Source organism: Schistocerca serialis, chromosome 6 (genome assembly GCF_023864345.2).
Source record: "Schistocerca serialis cubense isolate TAMUIC-IGC-003099 chromosome 6, iqSchSeri2.2, whole genome shotgun sequence".
Lineage (NCBI taxonomy): Eukaryota > Metazoa > Arthropoda > Insecta > Orthoptera > Acrididae > Schistocerca > Schistocerca serialis.
Window position 1 is genome coordinate 209,225,986 of NC_064643.1, and position 15,386 is coordinate 209,241,371.

Sequence of the window (15,386 nt, forward strand, 5' to 3'; positions counted from 1 at the left end):
AAAAATTAGTGAACGAGGGTTCTGCAGCAGCCTTAATACATTCTACACTAGCCGCAAAAAATCATTTCCTTAGAGGATTAAAGATGGTAAAGCGTTTTCACGTAAATGTTCTTCACTAATACTAACATTTACACCATCTCAACATTTTATTTTCGTTGTTATTGTTTTTTGAAGGCGTATCGGTTTTGCAGTACTTTCGATCTATTTGGGTTACAATGGTTTTTTATATTTTATTCTCATTTAGTTCACTAACGTGTAGCAAGAAAATTACGTAAGTAGTACATGTGATGATTAAAAAAATGTTTTTCGGCGATACCACTCATTATAAGATAATGGAATCTGACAGATTCATGTTGACTGATTGCATAATATGCAGCAGCACGTATGACAATCATTATTAAAAAAAGGTGAAATACGCAAAATAGATAATTATAAGGATGCAAAGGGACAGAATCTTGCGCGATATCTCTCAGGACATCCAAAATCTCTGTCAATCAATGCTAGGCCGAATAACTTCTTTTATAAGGGCCAGAGGTGCACCAAAGCGTTATTGAGTTGCTTAATTTGTGACATTCGTTCCTTTGAATAAATCATCGAATTTTTCTGAAATTGTAATCATTTGTTTTTCTGTGTACGTGTACCACGCATCTACCGATTTCCGTCCCATTCGGATAATTCGTTCGTGGTGCGACATTCTTTTCTTTTAAAGTGTATTAAATTTCCTGAATTCTTAACAAAACATGAAAATAAAAAATTTAAAAAGATATCTGTGAAATCTTTTGGGAAATAATTTATGTAAAAGTAAGAAATAAAAACGATTAGAGAATTGTATGATGTAACTCTGTCGTACATGATTTCGAGTATCATTCAGAGTCATGTCAAAGTTTATCTTGTCTATTTTATTTCTTATATTCAGAGAAATTATTTCACAAAACCTTTGACGGTTTTTTATAAAATTTTATTTGGTTATTTTTCTGCCGTGGCAACGGCCTTGCCGCAGTGGATACACCGATTCCCGTAAGATCACCCAAGTTAAGCGCTGTCGGGCGTGGTCGGCATTTGTATGGGTGACCTTCCAGGTCGCCATGCGCTGTTGCCATTTGTCGGGGTGCACTCAGCCTCGTGATGCCAATTGAGGAGCTACTCGACCGAATACTAGCGGCTCCGGTCAAGAATACCATCATAACGACCGGGAGTGCGGTGTGCTGACCCCACGCCCCTCCTATCCGCATCCTCCACTGAGGATGACACGGCGGTCGGATGGTCCCAGTGGGTCGTGGCCTGAAGACGGAGTGCTTTATTTTTCTGCCGTAATTGCCGATTTCGAAGTGAAGTTCGACCGCTTTGTATTCAGCCGATAACTGCTTAACTAATATATGGTTCTACCAACTCTGGATGAATTTATGACTGTGATAAATCGTCAAAAAGCAGAAAATGTCATGATCTTAAATCAGTTTATACCTTTGAGTGCAAGACACTACACTACACGGAACAATTTATTAAACCACAACTCGAGTGTTTTCAGTAGTCTCTGTGTGCCAGGCCGGAGAATTTTCGCTGTTTACCTGTGTGTAAGTTTTCGCACGGACCCTGACGGCGCCCTCTGTTTCTGTTCCGTCCAGAGTTGTCTCTGGATGAGGTGGCCGCGCAGGCGTTCGTCTTCTACCTGGCGGGCTTCGAGACGTCGTCGACGACGATGAGCTTTGCGCTGTACGAGCTGGCCCTCAACCCGGACGTGCAGAAGAGGCTACAGGAGGAGGTGGACGCCACGATGCAGAAGAACAACAGACAGCTGACATACGAAGCCATTGCCGAGATGCCGTACCTGGACAAGGTCGTCTCAGGTGAGGCCTTGCACCAGCACCCATTGAGTTTGTTTATTTCGGCAAGGTTTTACGGCAACGACTTCGTCATCTCCATCCAGACCACATGACACATTACAAGGTTTATTAAGCGTAACAAATTGCTATCTTTTTTAGTAGCTGTTTATCGTAGTTCCCTATAGCAGTGAAGGATTCCAAGTGACGAAGGGTAAGGTATACCTCCTACTATCGTAACCGCTCTCCTTTTGCACGGCGTAGTGCAGCAACTCGACGTGGTTCATGGATTCAACAAGTCGTTGGAAGTCCCCTGCAGAAATACTGAGTCATGCATGCTGCCTCGATAGCCGTCCATAATTGCGAAAGTGTTGCGGGTGCAGAATTTTGTGGACGAATTGACCTCTCGATTATGCCCCATAAATTTTCGATAGAATACATGTCGGCCGATCTCGGTGGCCAAATGATTGGCTGGAATTGTCCAGAATGCTCTTCAAGCTAACCGCGTGCTATTGTGATCTGGAAAATGGCGCATTATCATCCACAAAAAAAAAAAAAAAAAAAAAAAAAAAAAAAAATCCATCGTTGTCTGGGAACAAATGATCACCAAGTATCAGAACAGAACTATTTAGAATCAATGATCGGTTCAGTTGGACCAGAGGACCCAGTTCGTTCCGTGTAAACACAGTGCATTGCGTTATGGAGCCACCACCACCAACTTGCACAGGGACTTCCTGACAACTTGGGTTCATGACTGCGTGGGGTCTCCGCCACACCCGAGCCCTACCATCAGATATTATCAGGACTCATACGACCAGGACCAGGTCACGGTTTTCCAGTCGTTTAGGGTCCAGCCGATAAGGTCACGGGCCTGCTGGCGACGTCGTGCTGTCAGCAAAGGAAATCGCTTTGGTTGATTTCTGCTGTAGCCCACTAACGCCAGATTTCGCCGCACTGTCATAACGGATACGTTCGTCGTACGTAACACATTGATTTGTGCGGTTATTTCATCCAGTGGTGCTTCTCTGTTAGCACTGACGACCCAAACACAATCATCGCTGCTCTCGGTCGTTAAGTGAAGGCAATCGGCCACATTATTGTCTGTGATAAGAGATTATGTCTGAAACGTGATATACATATACACCCTTGACACTGTGGATCTGAGACTATTGAATTTCCCGACGATTTTCCAAATAGGATGTCCTATGCGTCTAGCTCCAACTACCATTCGACGTTCAAAGTCTGTTAATTCGCATTCGGGTGGCCATAATCACGTCGGAAACCTTTTAATATGACTAACCTGAGTACAAATGATAGCTTCGCAAATGCACTGCTGTTTTATACCTAGTGTATGCGATTCTACCCCATGTGTACATATGCCTACCGCTATTTCACGACTTTTGTCGCCTCAGTTAAGTTTTCACTTCTGTTATTTGACCGTAGATTACCTATCATTTCTCTCTGTATGAACGCTAGGAGCCAGAAAAATTGGAAAGTGACCTAACGTAGCAAAAGATGTTCTCAAAATTTTCGGAATGTTGACACAGACAGGCATCAGTTTCGTCATTCCGCTTTACCGAAAGTGCTGGATTACGAAATCAGCCTTTTCATATCACATACCTGTTGTTGTCTTCTTGGTTATTCGAAATGTGTAACAAAAAGGACATGCGTCGCATTACTGGTTCAAATATGAATTAAAGATTAGAAAAAAATCTGAAACGACTTGATGGCGCTGTGTTATTGACGAATGCACTATGACATTTTCTGTTTTACACAGCTTCTGTCTGTTAATGTTCTGGGGCATCTAAAATGATGTCGGCGGCTTCAAAACGTAAGTTTGACATCATCTAACCTTATTATGTCTCCATGCATCGGGCAGAGCCCCAAAGGCCTCTTCCGCTGCAGACGATTTGTCGCAGAATTGTGAAACATTTTTTACGCTCACGTATGAGATTCTTGGAGAACAAGAATCTCAAACACAAAAATCAACATGGTTTCGCAACATTTTGTAAAGCTTATACAGCTCTATTTGTAAATAGGATCCATTGAACCGAACATAATCATACTCGCAATGATAGTTCGATGCCCCATCACTGGATTTGTGGAAGGCATACACGATCGCACCGTCCCGTAGTGAACAGGATACGAGCTTACGAAATATCGGACCAACATTGTGGATTCAAACTTTCCTAGAACAGATCGTAACGAAAGAAGATTAACGAGCTTAGCTAAAGCACTGAAACTTGTGTTTTCTCTGCTGTTTATTTCTATTGCTGCCTATGTATTGTTTTCTACTGCCATTAACAGCACAATTCATGAACTGATTTTATGACTACCACCATGACTGTGACATCGTTGCTTATTTTTTTCCCAGAAACGCTGAGAATGTACCCTCCAGGCGCAGTTCTTCAACGGAAAACTACACGGCGTTACAAGATTCCGGATGGGCCAGAGCTCGAAGAGGGTACAATTGTTTTCATCCCAGTTTACGCACTTCACATGGATCCAAAATACTTTCCGGAGCCACAACGCTTCAACCCCGAGCACTTCTCGGAGGAGAAGAAAGCCACGAGGCACCCTTACGTGTATCTGCCGTTTGGTGAAGGTCCGCGCAACTGTATAGGTAAGTTCATGTTAGGGTCACTAAGCAGACATGAATGTGCGCTGACTTCGTCATTCTCTGCTAAATCTTGGACTGGAGAAATCAGTGTCCACTCTCTTTGCATGTGTACAGACATGAGTAAGGACTGCAATAGGAACGTAATTATAGTAAGACCTGACAGAATCATACCTTAGTTAAGAAACATCCTGTGCAAATTTGCCTAGAATTGCCAGTTGTTTGTTTTGGGGCACAGGTTAGGTGTTGAAGTGAGGACGCGTAGACGCAAAACGGTCAGTCTATACTGACAGGCGTAGTCTTCTCAGTGCGACAACGCAGAAAACATCAGATCGTATAGTTTGTGACGTGTTTGTGGGAAGACTGTCCGTCACAGAGAAAAACAAACAACACACTGATGTGTGTACAAATTACTGTACAACATACAAAAATATCTGCACTTTTACCCGTTACAACCTGCATGAGACGTAGCAAAAATTCAAAGGTCTCTGAAAATAACAGTAACCGGTAATAGGTTAAAACAGGGTGTTCATTAATTTTGAGTGTCAATCTTTGTTTTAGTTTTTAGGAGCAATTTTCAAAGCTAAATCGTTGCTCCCAATGTAGCCACTAACAAAGGACCGTTTTTGTGCGTGGTTGCCTCGATATGATGATGCCAAATCTCGCACAACAATGTCGAGGCAGACATTCGCGGCGCTGAGCCCTCTCGTAGAGTTACTCATCTAGGCAGTTTGTGCAGCTCAGTATTAATACAACTTCTGAAATGGAATCACAAAGTAGTTATTTTTGACTCATCGTTCTGGAATCGACTAAGGTAACCCGTAACCGAGCAAAGTCAAATCCAGCAAAAAAGCAACAATCCAAAATCATAACACAGTAGAACTTCAGTCTATGCCGGTTTTCTCAACTGTGTAAATGACCGACTGACATTCTACAGTTTGTTTTGACACACAGAACTATAGTGTTGTTGCAAGGGGTTTTTCAAGAAAATTCAAACAGGGTGTCACTACAGTGAACGGAACATCGAAATACACTACTGGCCATTAAAATTGCTACACCAAGAAGAAATGCAGATGATAAACGGGTATTCATTGGACAAATATATTATACTAGAACTGACATGTGATTGCATTTTCACGCAATTTGGGTGCATAGATCCTGAGAAATCAGTAACCATAACAACCACATCTGGCCGTAATATCGCCCTGATACGCCTGGGAATTGAGTGAAACAGAGCTTGGATGTCGTGTACAGGTACAGCTGCCCATGCAGCCTCAACACGATACCACAGTTCATCAAGAGTAGTGACTGGCGTATTGTGACGAGCCAGTTGCTCGGCCACCATTGACCAGACATTTTCAATTGGTGAGAGATCTGGAGAATGTGCTGGCCAGGGCAGCAGTCGAACATTTTCTGTATCCAGAAAGGCCTATAGAGGACCTGCAACACGCGGTCGTGCATTATCCTGCTGAAATGTATGGTTTCGCAGGGATCTAATGAAGGATAGAGACACGGGTCGTAACACATCTGAAATATAACGTCCACTGTTCAAAGTGCTGCCAATGCGAACAAGAGGTGGCCGAGACGTGCAAACAATGGCTCCCCATACCATCACGCCGGGTGACACGCCAGTACGGCGGTGACGAATACACGCTTCCAATGTGCGTTCAACGCGATGTCGCCAAACACGGATGCGACCATCACGATGCTATAAACAGAACCTGGATTCATCCGAAAAAATGACGTTTTGCCATTCGTGCACCCAGGTTCGTCGTTGAGTACACCATCGCAGGCGATCCTGCCTGTGGTGCAACGTCAAGTGTAATCGCAGCCATGGTCTCCTAGCTGATAGTCCATGCTGCTGCAAACGTCGTCGAGCTGTTTGCGCAGATGGTTGTTGTCTTGCAAACGTCCGTATCTGTTGACTCAGGGATCGAGACGTGGCTGCACGATCCGTTACAGCCATGCAGATAAGATGTCTGTCATCTTGACTGCTAGTGATACGAGACCGTTGGGATCCAGCTCCATATTACGCTCCTGAACCCACCGATTCCATATTCTGCTAACAGTCATTGGATCTCGACCAACGCGAGCAGCAATGTCGCCATGCGATAAACCGCAATCGCGATAGGCTACAATCCTACCTTTATCGAAGTCGGAAACGTGATGGTACGCATTTCTCCTCCTTATACGAGGCATCACAACAACGTTTCACCAGGCAACGCCGTTCAACTCCTTTTTGTTTATGAGAAATCGGTTGGAAACTTTCCTCATGTCAGCACGTTGTAGGTGTCGCCACCGGCGCCAACCTTGTGTGAATGATCTGAAAAGCTAATCATTTGCATATCACAGCATCTTCTTCCTGTCGGTTAAATTTCGCGTCTGTACCACGTCATCTTCGTGATGTGGCAATTTTAATGTCCAGTAGTGTATGCATTCCAAATGCTGGCATTTGCACAGGCGCCAACGGAACGGGAAGGGACAAAACGTCAACGTTAAAGAAGATTGGGAAGAGGTTTTGACGTTGACATATGTGGGGGATCAGGGGTAACGAGTGGGATGGGACAGTGGTGTCGTCTGGTAATAGAATATGGTAACCTCACAGCGATCAATTGCCTAATAGTAGTGGATTTCCTTCTTTTGCCTCTTCTTAACCTTTATTTTTATTAATTTCTTTGTTTTCGTAACATATTTCGAAAGTTACATGAGGATTTTGAAATTTGTTCTATGATTGTTCTTTTGCGTATTGGGCCAAATATTTGAAAACTTAAATAAATGAAACAATTTTCATTAAACTATTACTAGAAAAATGCATTTTTTGGTGTTATTAGTACTTGGAAGGAAAAAAATGAATAAAGCGAAAAGGCGCTATGCATTGCTCTCTGAGTATTAAGTGATGTCTTTGTACTTACATATTTTCTCGAGCAAATACGTACGAACTCTAGAAAGAAATTCACATGTCCCACACTAAGATCATTCCGCAACAAGAATGGCGAATTTTCATGATAGAGTACACGCTCCTGGTTTCCTGCAGACACTTCTCTGCTGCAGTGCGAATGTCAAGTGCATCTCGCACGCGACTGACATGGGGTAGTAACTGGAAACGTCCTCCAAAGAGAAAGTTCGCGGGACGGTACGATTATTGTCCGGCCAAACGGTTAAATTTTACGCAGATTAATCGCGAAATTCTGGTAGTATATCGACCAAATGCAATGTCGCAACCAGCTGTTGTGAAACGGTGCCATATATTTGATCAAGGCTGCACCGATGTTGCCGATGCTGATAGGGAAATCCAGACGTTGCACTATACTATTTCAATCGCTTCGCCAAGATGAAATAACGTCTGGCAAGAGAGAGATTTTCAAAATATGGGGACGTTCACAGAGCGGGTCTCGAATATCACCGTGACCAAGAAGCGGACCTGCTATCCAGCAATTGAAAGACTGGTAGAACATTCGAACCATTGTTTAAGGAGACTTTGTGACTATGATCGATATTGTCTGTGTCACTTTGGTGTGTAGTGAAGCAGTCAATATACGAGGGTGAGTCAAATGAAAACCTTAAATATTTTTTTAAATATTATTTACTGTGCAGAAGTGGTACAAAGCTGTATCACTTTTCAACGTAATCTCCCCCACGCTCAATGCAAGTCCTCCAGCGCTTACAACGTACATAAATTGCTTTAGAAAAAAATTCTTTTGGTTGTCCGCGCAACCACTCATGCACCGCGTGGCGTACCTCTTCATCAGAACGGAACTTGTTTCCTCCCATTGCGTCTTTGAGTCGTCCAAACATATGGAAATCACTTGGGGCAAGGTCTGGTGAGTATGATGGATGAGGAAGACACTCAAAATGCAAGTCTGTGATTGTTGCAACTGTTGTACGGGCAGTGTGGGGCCTTGCATTGTCATGTTGCAAATGGACACCTTCTGCCAGCAATCCACGTCGCTTTCATTTGATTGCAGGCCGCAGATGATTTTTTAAGAGATCTGGGTATGATGCGCTGGTGACAGTGGTCCTTCTAGGCATGTATTGCTCCAAAATGGCGCCTTTTTCGTCCCAAAAGAGAGTCAGCATAACCTTCCCTGCTGATGGTTCTGTTCGAAACTTCCTTGGTTTTGGTGATGAGGAATGGCGTCATTCCTTGCACGCTCTCTTCGTTTCCGGTTCGTGGAAATGAACCCAGGTTTCGTCCCCAGTAACGATTCTTGCAAGAAAGCCATCACCTTCTCGTTCAAAGCGGCGAAGAAGTTCTTCACGAACATCAACAAGCCGTTCTCTCATTTCAGGAGTCAGCTGCCGTGGCACCCATCTTGCAGACACTTTGTGAAACTGGAGCACATCATGCACAATATGGTGTGCTGACCCATGACTAATCTGTAAACATGCTGCAATGTCATTCAGTGTCACTCGGCGGTTTTCCTTCACTATGGCTTCAACTGCTGCAATGTTCCGTGGCGTCACAACTGGTTGTGCCTGACCTGGACGAGGAGCATCTTCCACTGAAGTCACACCATTTGCAAACTCCCTACTCCATTCGTCGACTTGCTGCTGTGACAAACATCCATCACCGTACTAAACCTTCATTCTTCGATGAATTTCAATAGGTTTCACACCTTCACTACGCAAAAACCGAATAACAAAACGCTGTTCTTCTCTGGTGCAAGTCGCAAGTGGGGCGGCCATCTTTATACTGATACTGTGACGGTATGTGTGCATCTGCACTATGCTGCCATCTACAGGCCATTCTGCACGCTGTTTGTAGCGCGGTTACCAACTTACAGGGTAACGGCGCGAAATTTCGATTTGTTATTACAAATATAAGGTTTTCATTTGACTCCCCCTCGTAAGTGATTGCCAGAAATATGAGTTGTTGTGCATCATATATTTCACGAAACTTATTACAGCCGTTGACCTGCTATAAGAATGTGTAACTTACTTTTTGAAGTCACCTCGTATGTGTTGATGTTTTGAAACGTTTGGGCGACAGTTTCCCTATTTTTTCAGTTTTCAGCAGTATGGAAAATTTATCATAAAACCTTTCTGTCAGGAACACATTGTGAATTTGGCCATTAATAGAATCCGCTTTGACTGCTAGTTCCTTGGTAATCTCCGTTACGTTTCTCATCATCTTCCTAGTTCTGTACGTTCTGACTGTTTGTAGGAGGGTGATACCTCAGAAAGTCACTTTCACCGTCCAATACTGGACTATGTGACGTGTCGTTGTATTGACGCCCTATCTAGAGTGAACACTCCGTCATTTGAATGTCTATCTATCGGTTGTGCCTTGTGTTGTGTTGGCAGAAGAGCCAACACCGTGTTACTAGTGGAGGCCGAAATGCAAGCGTTTTAGCTCACGCAGGCTGGCGTGAGGAGGGAAGAACTATACTGAGGTGAGGTCTGGAACATGACAAGGAATTAGAATTCAGAAAGCGGACATAATTAGTTTGATACTTAACTTTAATCCATTAATGATGAACGTCGCTCTTGGCGGTACGTGATTCACAATATTATCTGTTCAGAATACATTCATAGTAACTGTATATGGCGCTTTGCTAGTTCGTAGCAAATGACGTAGCTCAAGGCTATGCTAAACTGTCGTCTCTGCAAATGAGAGCGTATGTAGACAGTGAACAATCGCTAGCAAAGTCGGCTGTACAACTGGAGCGAGTGCTAGGGAGTCTCTCTAGACTAGACCTGCCGTGTGGCGGCGCTCGGTCTGCAATCACTGATAGTGGCGGCACACGGGTCCGACGAATACTAACGGACCGCGGCTGATTTAAAGGCTACCACCTAGCAAGTGTGGTGTCTGGCGGTGACACCACACCTTGTCCCACGGTTACGCCGGGTCGGCATGGTTAATCGGATTTGGCAAGGTTAGTTTAAGGGGTGGCGGGATGCCCTTCCTGCCCCCATCCCATACCCCCGGGGCAGAATGAGTGTATTCCAACTGTCTGCGACTTGTGTAATCCATGGAAAAGTGCGAATGTGTCCAGATGTCTGCGACACGTGTAACTGAGGCGGGACGTGGGAACCAGCACAGTATTCACCTAATGGGATATGGAAAACCACCAAAAAACAACATTCAGGCTGGCCATCGTAATTAATCCGCCGGGCGGGTTCGATCCGGGACTGGCGCGCATACCCAAGTTGACGTCGAGTATCAGTCGGCCTTGACGGTCGATGCATAGGAGTGAGTAAAAGTAGAGACTCGCAGTGACAAAAATCATTTCAACACTCACTCACAAACACGACGACGACGTTCCAGCGAAAATCACACAGCAGTACCATATTTGAAAGCAACGAATGATGACTTAGGTAACGAAAATCAGGTCCGCGTTTGTAGCTGACGGGTCAGCGCGGTTACTGCATTTCAGAGGAGCTGGGTTCGATTCCCAGTACTGCCAGCGATTTCTTTTCCTTGCTATAGGACAGGAAATCAAGTGAGAAGCTATTTCACCGAGTAGTAGCGGCTCCTGCTCACGTAAACTGATAACGTCCAGAAGGGCGGTGTCTTGATCCCACGCCACTCCATTCCGCACCCAGTGACGACATGGTGGGAGGATGAGGCGACGGTCTGTCGGTACCGAAGGCCACGTCAAGGCCTGTGGACGGAGTTTACATTCACGAGAGGAAAGCAGGCATATTTGATAAACTTGTGTATCAATCCATTAACCCTAGAACACTAAAAAGGGGAAAATGTCACATTGTTATCAAACCAACGTAAATTTCACTACTCCATATTTTATTCAAAAGGTGTCATAATTTATAGTTTATCGACTAGTTAATTACAATTGTAAGGTCTCCACTGGTGTGTCACACACAAAAAGTACAATGTCCCTGTTTTACACACTAAATTGAATGTATCAGATTGGTGGTAATCTCTAATTGGTACCAGGTGCAATTGTAAATTTTACGACGGTTTAGTCATATGGGGTTAATAAACAAAACAAAAAGTTTTGTTCTCACCCACTGCTTAGTTCACGAATGCTGAAAGGAATATTCTGATAATGTTTTTAGATCTGAAGTAAGATGACAGTAAAGTTTCGCAGTAAAGCTTTCGCAAATATTTTCATGTACTTGAAACCGTGCGCATTTCGTCTTAATCTTCTTACAGTACTCCTAACGAGATGTCTTCACCTCTTCAGTAAACAGGTCCAAACCCGAACCGGCTGCGTCGATAGCGGGCCTAGTGCAGCTGATGCTAAGGTTGCGACACGCGCGCACTGCCCAATTCAGATCACTGCGAAGTAACAATTGTTGGGCGAACAAAATTTTCCCTCCGTGTCCTATCGGCGTGTTCGCAGCTTCACTGCCGTGTATACGTGGGTTGTTTGGGGAAGGAGATCAGACAGCGAGGTCATCGGTCTCATCGGGTTAGGGAAGGGCGGGGAAGGAAGTCGGCCGTGCCTTTCAAAGGAGCCATCTTGGAATTTGCCTGGAGCGATTTAGGGAAATCACGGAAAACCTAAATCAGGATGGCCAGACCCGGGATTGAACCGTCGTCCTCCCGAATGCGAGTCCAGTGTGCGAACCACTGCGCCACCTCGCCCTGTGTGTACATGGCTCCATGGCTGCATTGTTTCACATGTTTGTGCTGTTAAAGAAGCACGAGGAAATGACATTCCAAGCTCGAGATAATAAATTTCTCGTCTGTGTACTATCTTACTACCAAATCCTTGCCAGCATCGGTTCCCCATCAGCTCGCTGAAGTTAAGCAATGTCGGACTTGGCTAACACTTAGATGGGTGACCGCCTGGTCTGCCGAGCGCCGTTGGCAAACGGAGTGCACTCAGCCCTTGTGAGGCAAATTGAGGAGCTACTTGATTGAGAAGTAGCAGCCCTGCTCACAACAACTGACACCGGCCGGGAGACCGGTGTACTGACCACGCTCTCCTCCATACTCGCATCCAGTGACGCCTATAGGCTCAGGAAGACACGGTGGTCGGTTAGTACCGCTACGGTCTTCCGAGGCCTGTTCTGACGGAGTTCAGTTTAGCATCCTATCTTAGGCGTCGAAGGCGCTCAGTCACTTTCACTATTCGGGACACCTGACAACAAATCTTTGGAAATCTATTGAATCAATTTTAACCAAGCATTATCAGTTAGGTACATAGAACTATTTCTTTACGCAGAGAGGTCTCAAACTTTTAATTTGTAATTGACATTGGTGGTGAAATTTTGAAGTGAGAGTTTTTGAACTAAATGGGTATTTATTTTTCAGGAATGCGGCTCGGTCTGTTGCAGACCAAGATCGGACTGGCGTACCTCATGTCCAAGTTTGAGGTGCAGCGCTGTGAGCAAACCATTGTGCCAATGGAGTTCAGCAATGTGTCACAGGTCATAATGCCCGTCAGTGGGGTGCAACTGCGTTTGGCTATTAGGAAATAGATGCTGCGGGCCTTAGCTCTAATGTGTGAGAAAAGTGTAACAATTATTGTCACCAGAAAATGCAATCGAAATATACAGCTCTTCTATTGATCTGTACCATCTCTGTTGCATTTAAATATTTGTATGTATCCTAATGCTTCCTTAATAAACTATTTGTTATTATTTATTACGAAATATTTATTTGTATTGTCGTTTTGTTTTAAGTTCGATGAGGATTGTCACTTCCGCGCCATTCGTGTATGAGTATTTATAAGCACCCGAAATTTCATAAAGTTTTATTGATAGTCGTCTGACTTGAAAAATTAAATTACATTTTGCACTGCGAAGCGATACCAAAGAGCTGGCTTGTTTATTTGCAGGACTGAGTCAGGTGTATACATGACCGTATATCTTATCCTCAGCAGATGGATGAAAGCGTATGTTGTCTCATTTCAGTAGTCCAGGTAATTTATCACCCGAGTGAAATGAACCAGTGGTCAGAATACTGGATAGAAGAAACAATGCACGTAAGAATTTAACGAAATATTACCGCAAAGAAGACACAGACACATACACACACACGTACACACATTCACACACGCACACACACTCACACACGCACACACACACATACACACACACCTTCACGTAAACGTAGACAGGGTTGTCACAAACTGTCTGAAAAGCTTGTTGGGAAGTTGCAGCGTGGGTTGTGCCGAGGAATAATCGTTAAGCGCCGGCCGCGGTGGCCGTGCGGTTCTAGGCGCGTCAGTCCGGAACCGTGGGACTACTACGGTCGCAGGTTCGAATCCTGCCTCGGGCATGGATGTGTGTGATGTCCTTAGGTTAGTTAGGTTTAAGTAGTTCTAAGTTCTAGGGGACTGATGACCTAAGATGTTAAGTCCCATAGTGCTCAGAGCCATTTTTTTTAATAATCGTTAAGCAAAAAGTTCTATACTTTGCGCCTTTTCCGAGGTAATTACGGTAGCATTGAGGTCAGCCAATCAGGTCGTTGTGTGCACGAATTCAAGTGGACAGCCAGACACAATTTGTGGCAGTTGTTCTAACAGCATAGATGTTGACGCACGATGCTGCTGAGTCTTTGTCTCGGGTTCGATCTTTACTGCCGTCTCATGTATAGTTTTCGTAGCGCTCTCTTGTTGGATTTTAGGAAACGAAACGAAGAACGCGTTTGGCGACACCGTCTCTGGCGAACGGATTGAATTTACGAGCGCAAACTTCTGGATGGCTAACTTAAAGGCTAATCAACTCGGAAAAGGCGCAATGTATTGAACTTTTTTTTGCTATCTACTACTTCTCATTACAAACTACCCTGGACCACACTTACAAGATTTTCACATTGTTTCTCACTACCGTGTATGATGCCTTCACTCGCTGTTATACATACCGTCACAGTGTATGCAGCGTTGTAGCTATACACAAGAGAAGAGAGAGATCAAAAAATTGGAAGGGAATCGATGGTATCTATAAAAATAGTTATAGGGTAGCGTTCTGGGTTCTAACTAAGCGAACAACTTCCTATACAGCCTAAAAACACGTACTCTTACCCACTTTAAAAAATTAACGTCTTAATTCACCTGATACTTTTGTGCTTGAAGATTCAGCTTGACCTGTAGTCAGTACTCAGTCCATCCTCTTGTTTTGCGTCAAAAGAACGGAAGGGAGAGAGGAGACACCTCGCCGATTGCACTTTTGTGCTTCAGTTGTTGATTTCTGGGTTTGTTGTGCGTCCATCGAACTGTTGACAGCAGTGAGCAGTGAGATAATTTGCTGGCTCTGAGACTTAACCAATGCAGTGAGGGATTGCTCTTCAGAAGTTCCCACTTAAAGACAATGTAATATATACTCACAATAAAATTATGAAACGCTTTACAGATTTCCTACAAGTGTCACAGTTACGCATCAGACTCGTCGCCAGTGGTTATCTGATATGTTGGTGGCTGAGGTGCCCAAGAAAGAGAACCATACGTCTACAAAAAGGTAACACATTAGTAAGTTTATTTACAATATTTACTCTTATCAATTGAGAAGTACATTACTGGCCATTAAAATTGCTACACCACGAAGATGACGTGCTACAGACGCGAAATTTAACCGACAGGATGAAGATGCTGAGATATGCAAATGATTAGCTTTTCAGAGCATTAACACAAGGTTGGCGCCGGTGGCGACACCTACAACGTGCTGATATGAGGAAAGTTTCCAACCGATTTCTCATACACAAACAGCAGTTGACCGGCGTTGCCTGGTGAAACGTTGTTGTGATGCCTCGTGTAAGTAGGAGAAATGCATACCATCACGTTTCCGACTTCGATAAAGGTTGGTTGGTTGGTTTGGGGAAGGAGACCAGACAGCGTGGTCATCGGTCTCATCGGATTAGGGAAGGATTGGGAAGGAAGTCGGCCGTGCCCTTTCAGAGGAACCATCCCGGCATTTGCCTGGAGTGATCTAGGGAAATCACGGAAAACCTAAATCAGTATGGCCGGACGCGGGATTGAACCGTCGTCCTCCCGAATGCGCGTCCAGTGTCTAACCACTGCGGATAAAGGTTGGATTGTAGC

General features: G+C 44.3%; 1 protein-coding gene across 1 annotated transcript in view; it reads left to right on the top strand.

Annotated features, from left to right (window-relative positions):
- LOC126484243 (cytochrome P450 6k1-like) overlaps window positions 1-12,935 on the top strand; it is a 72,444-nt gene extending 59,509 nt beyond the window's left edge. Inside the window, exons 6-8 of the mRNA XM_050107657.1 lie at window positions 1,623-1,844; window positions 4,192-4,440; window positions 12,659-12,935. Coding sequence (XP_049963614.1) covers window positions 1,623-1,844; window positions 4,192-4,440; window positions 12,659-12,825 — 638 coding nt within the window. The 3' untranslated portion in view covers window positions 12,826-12,935. The remainder of the gene's footprint in view (window positions 1-1,622; window positions 1,845-4,191; window positions 4,441-12,658) is intronic.
- Window positions 12,936-15,386: the final 2,451 nt, after the last annotated feature.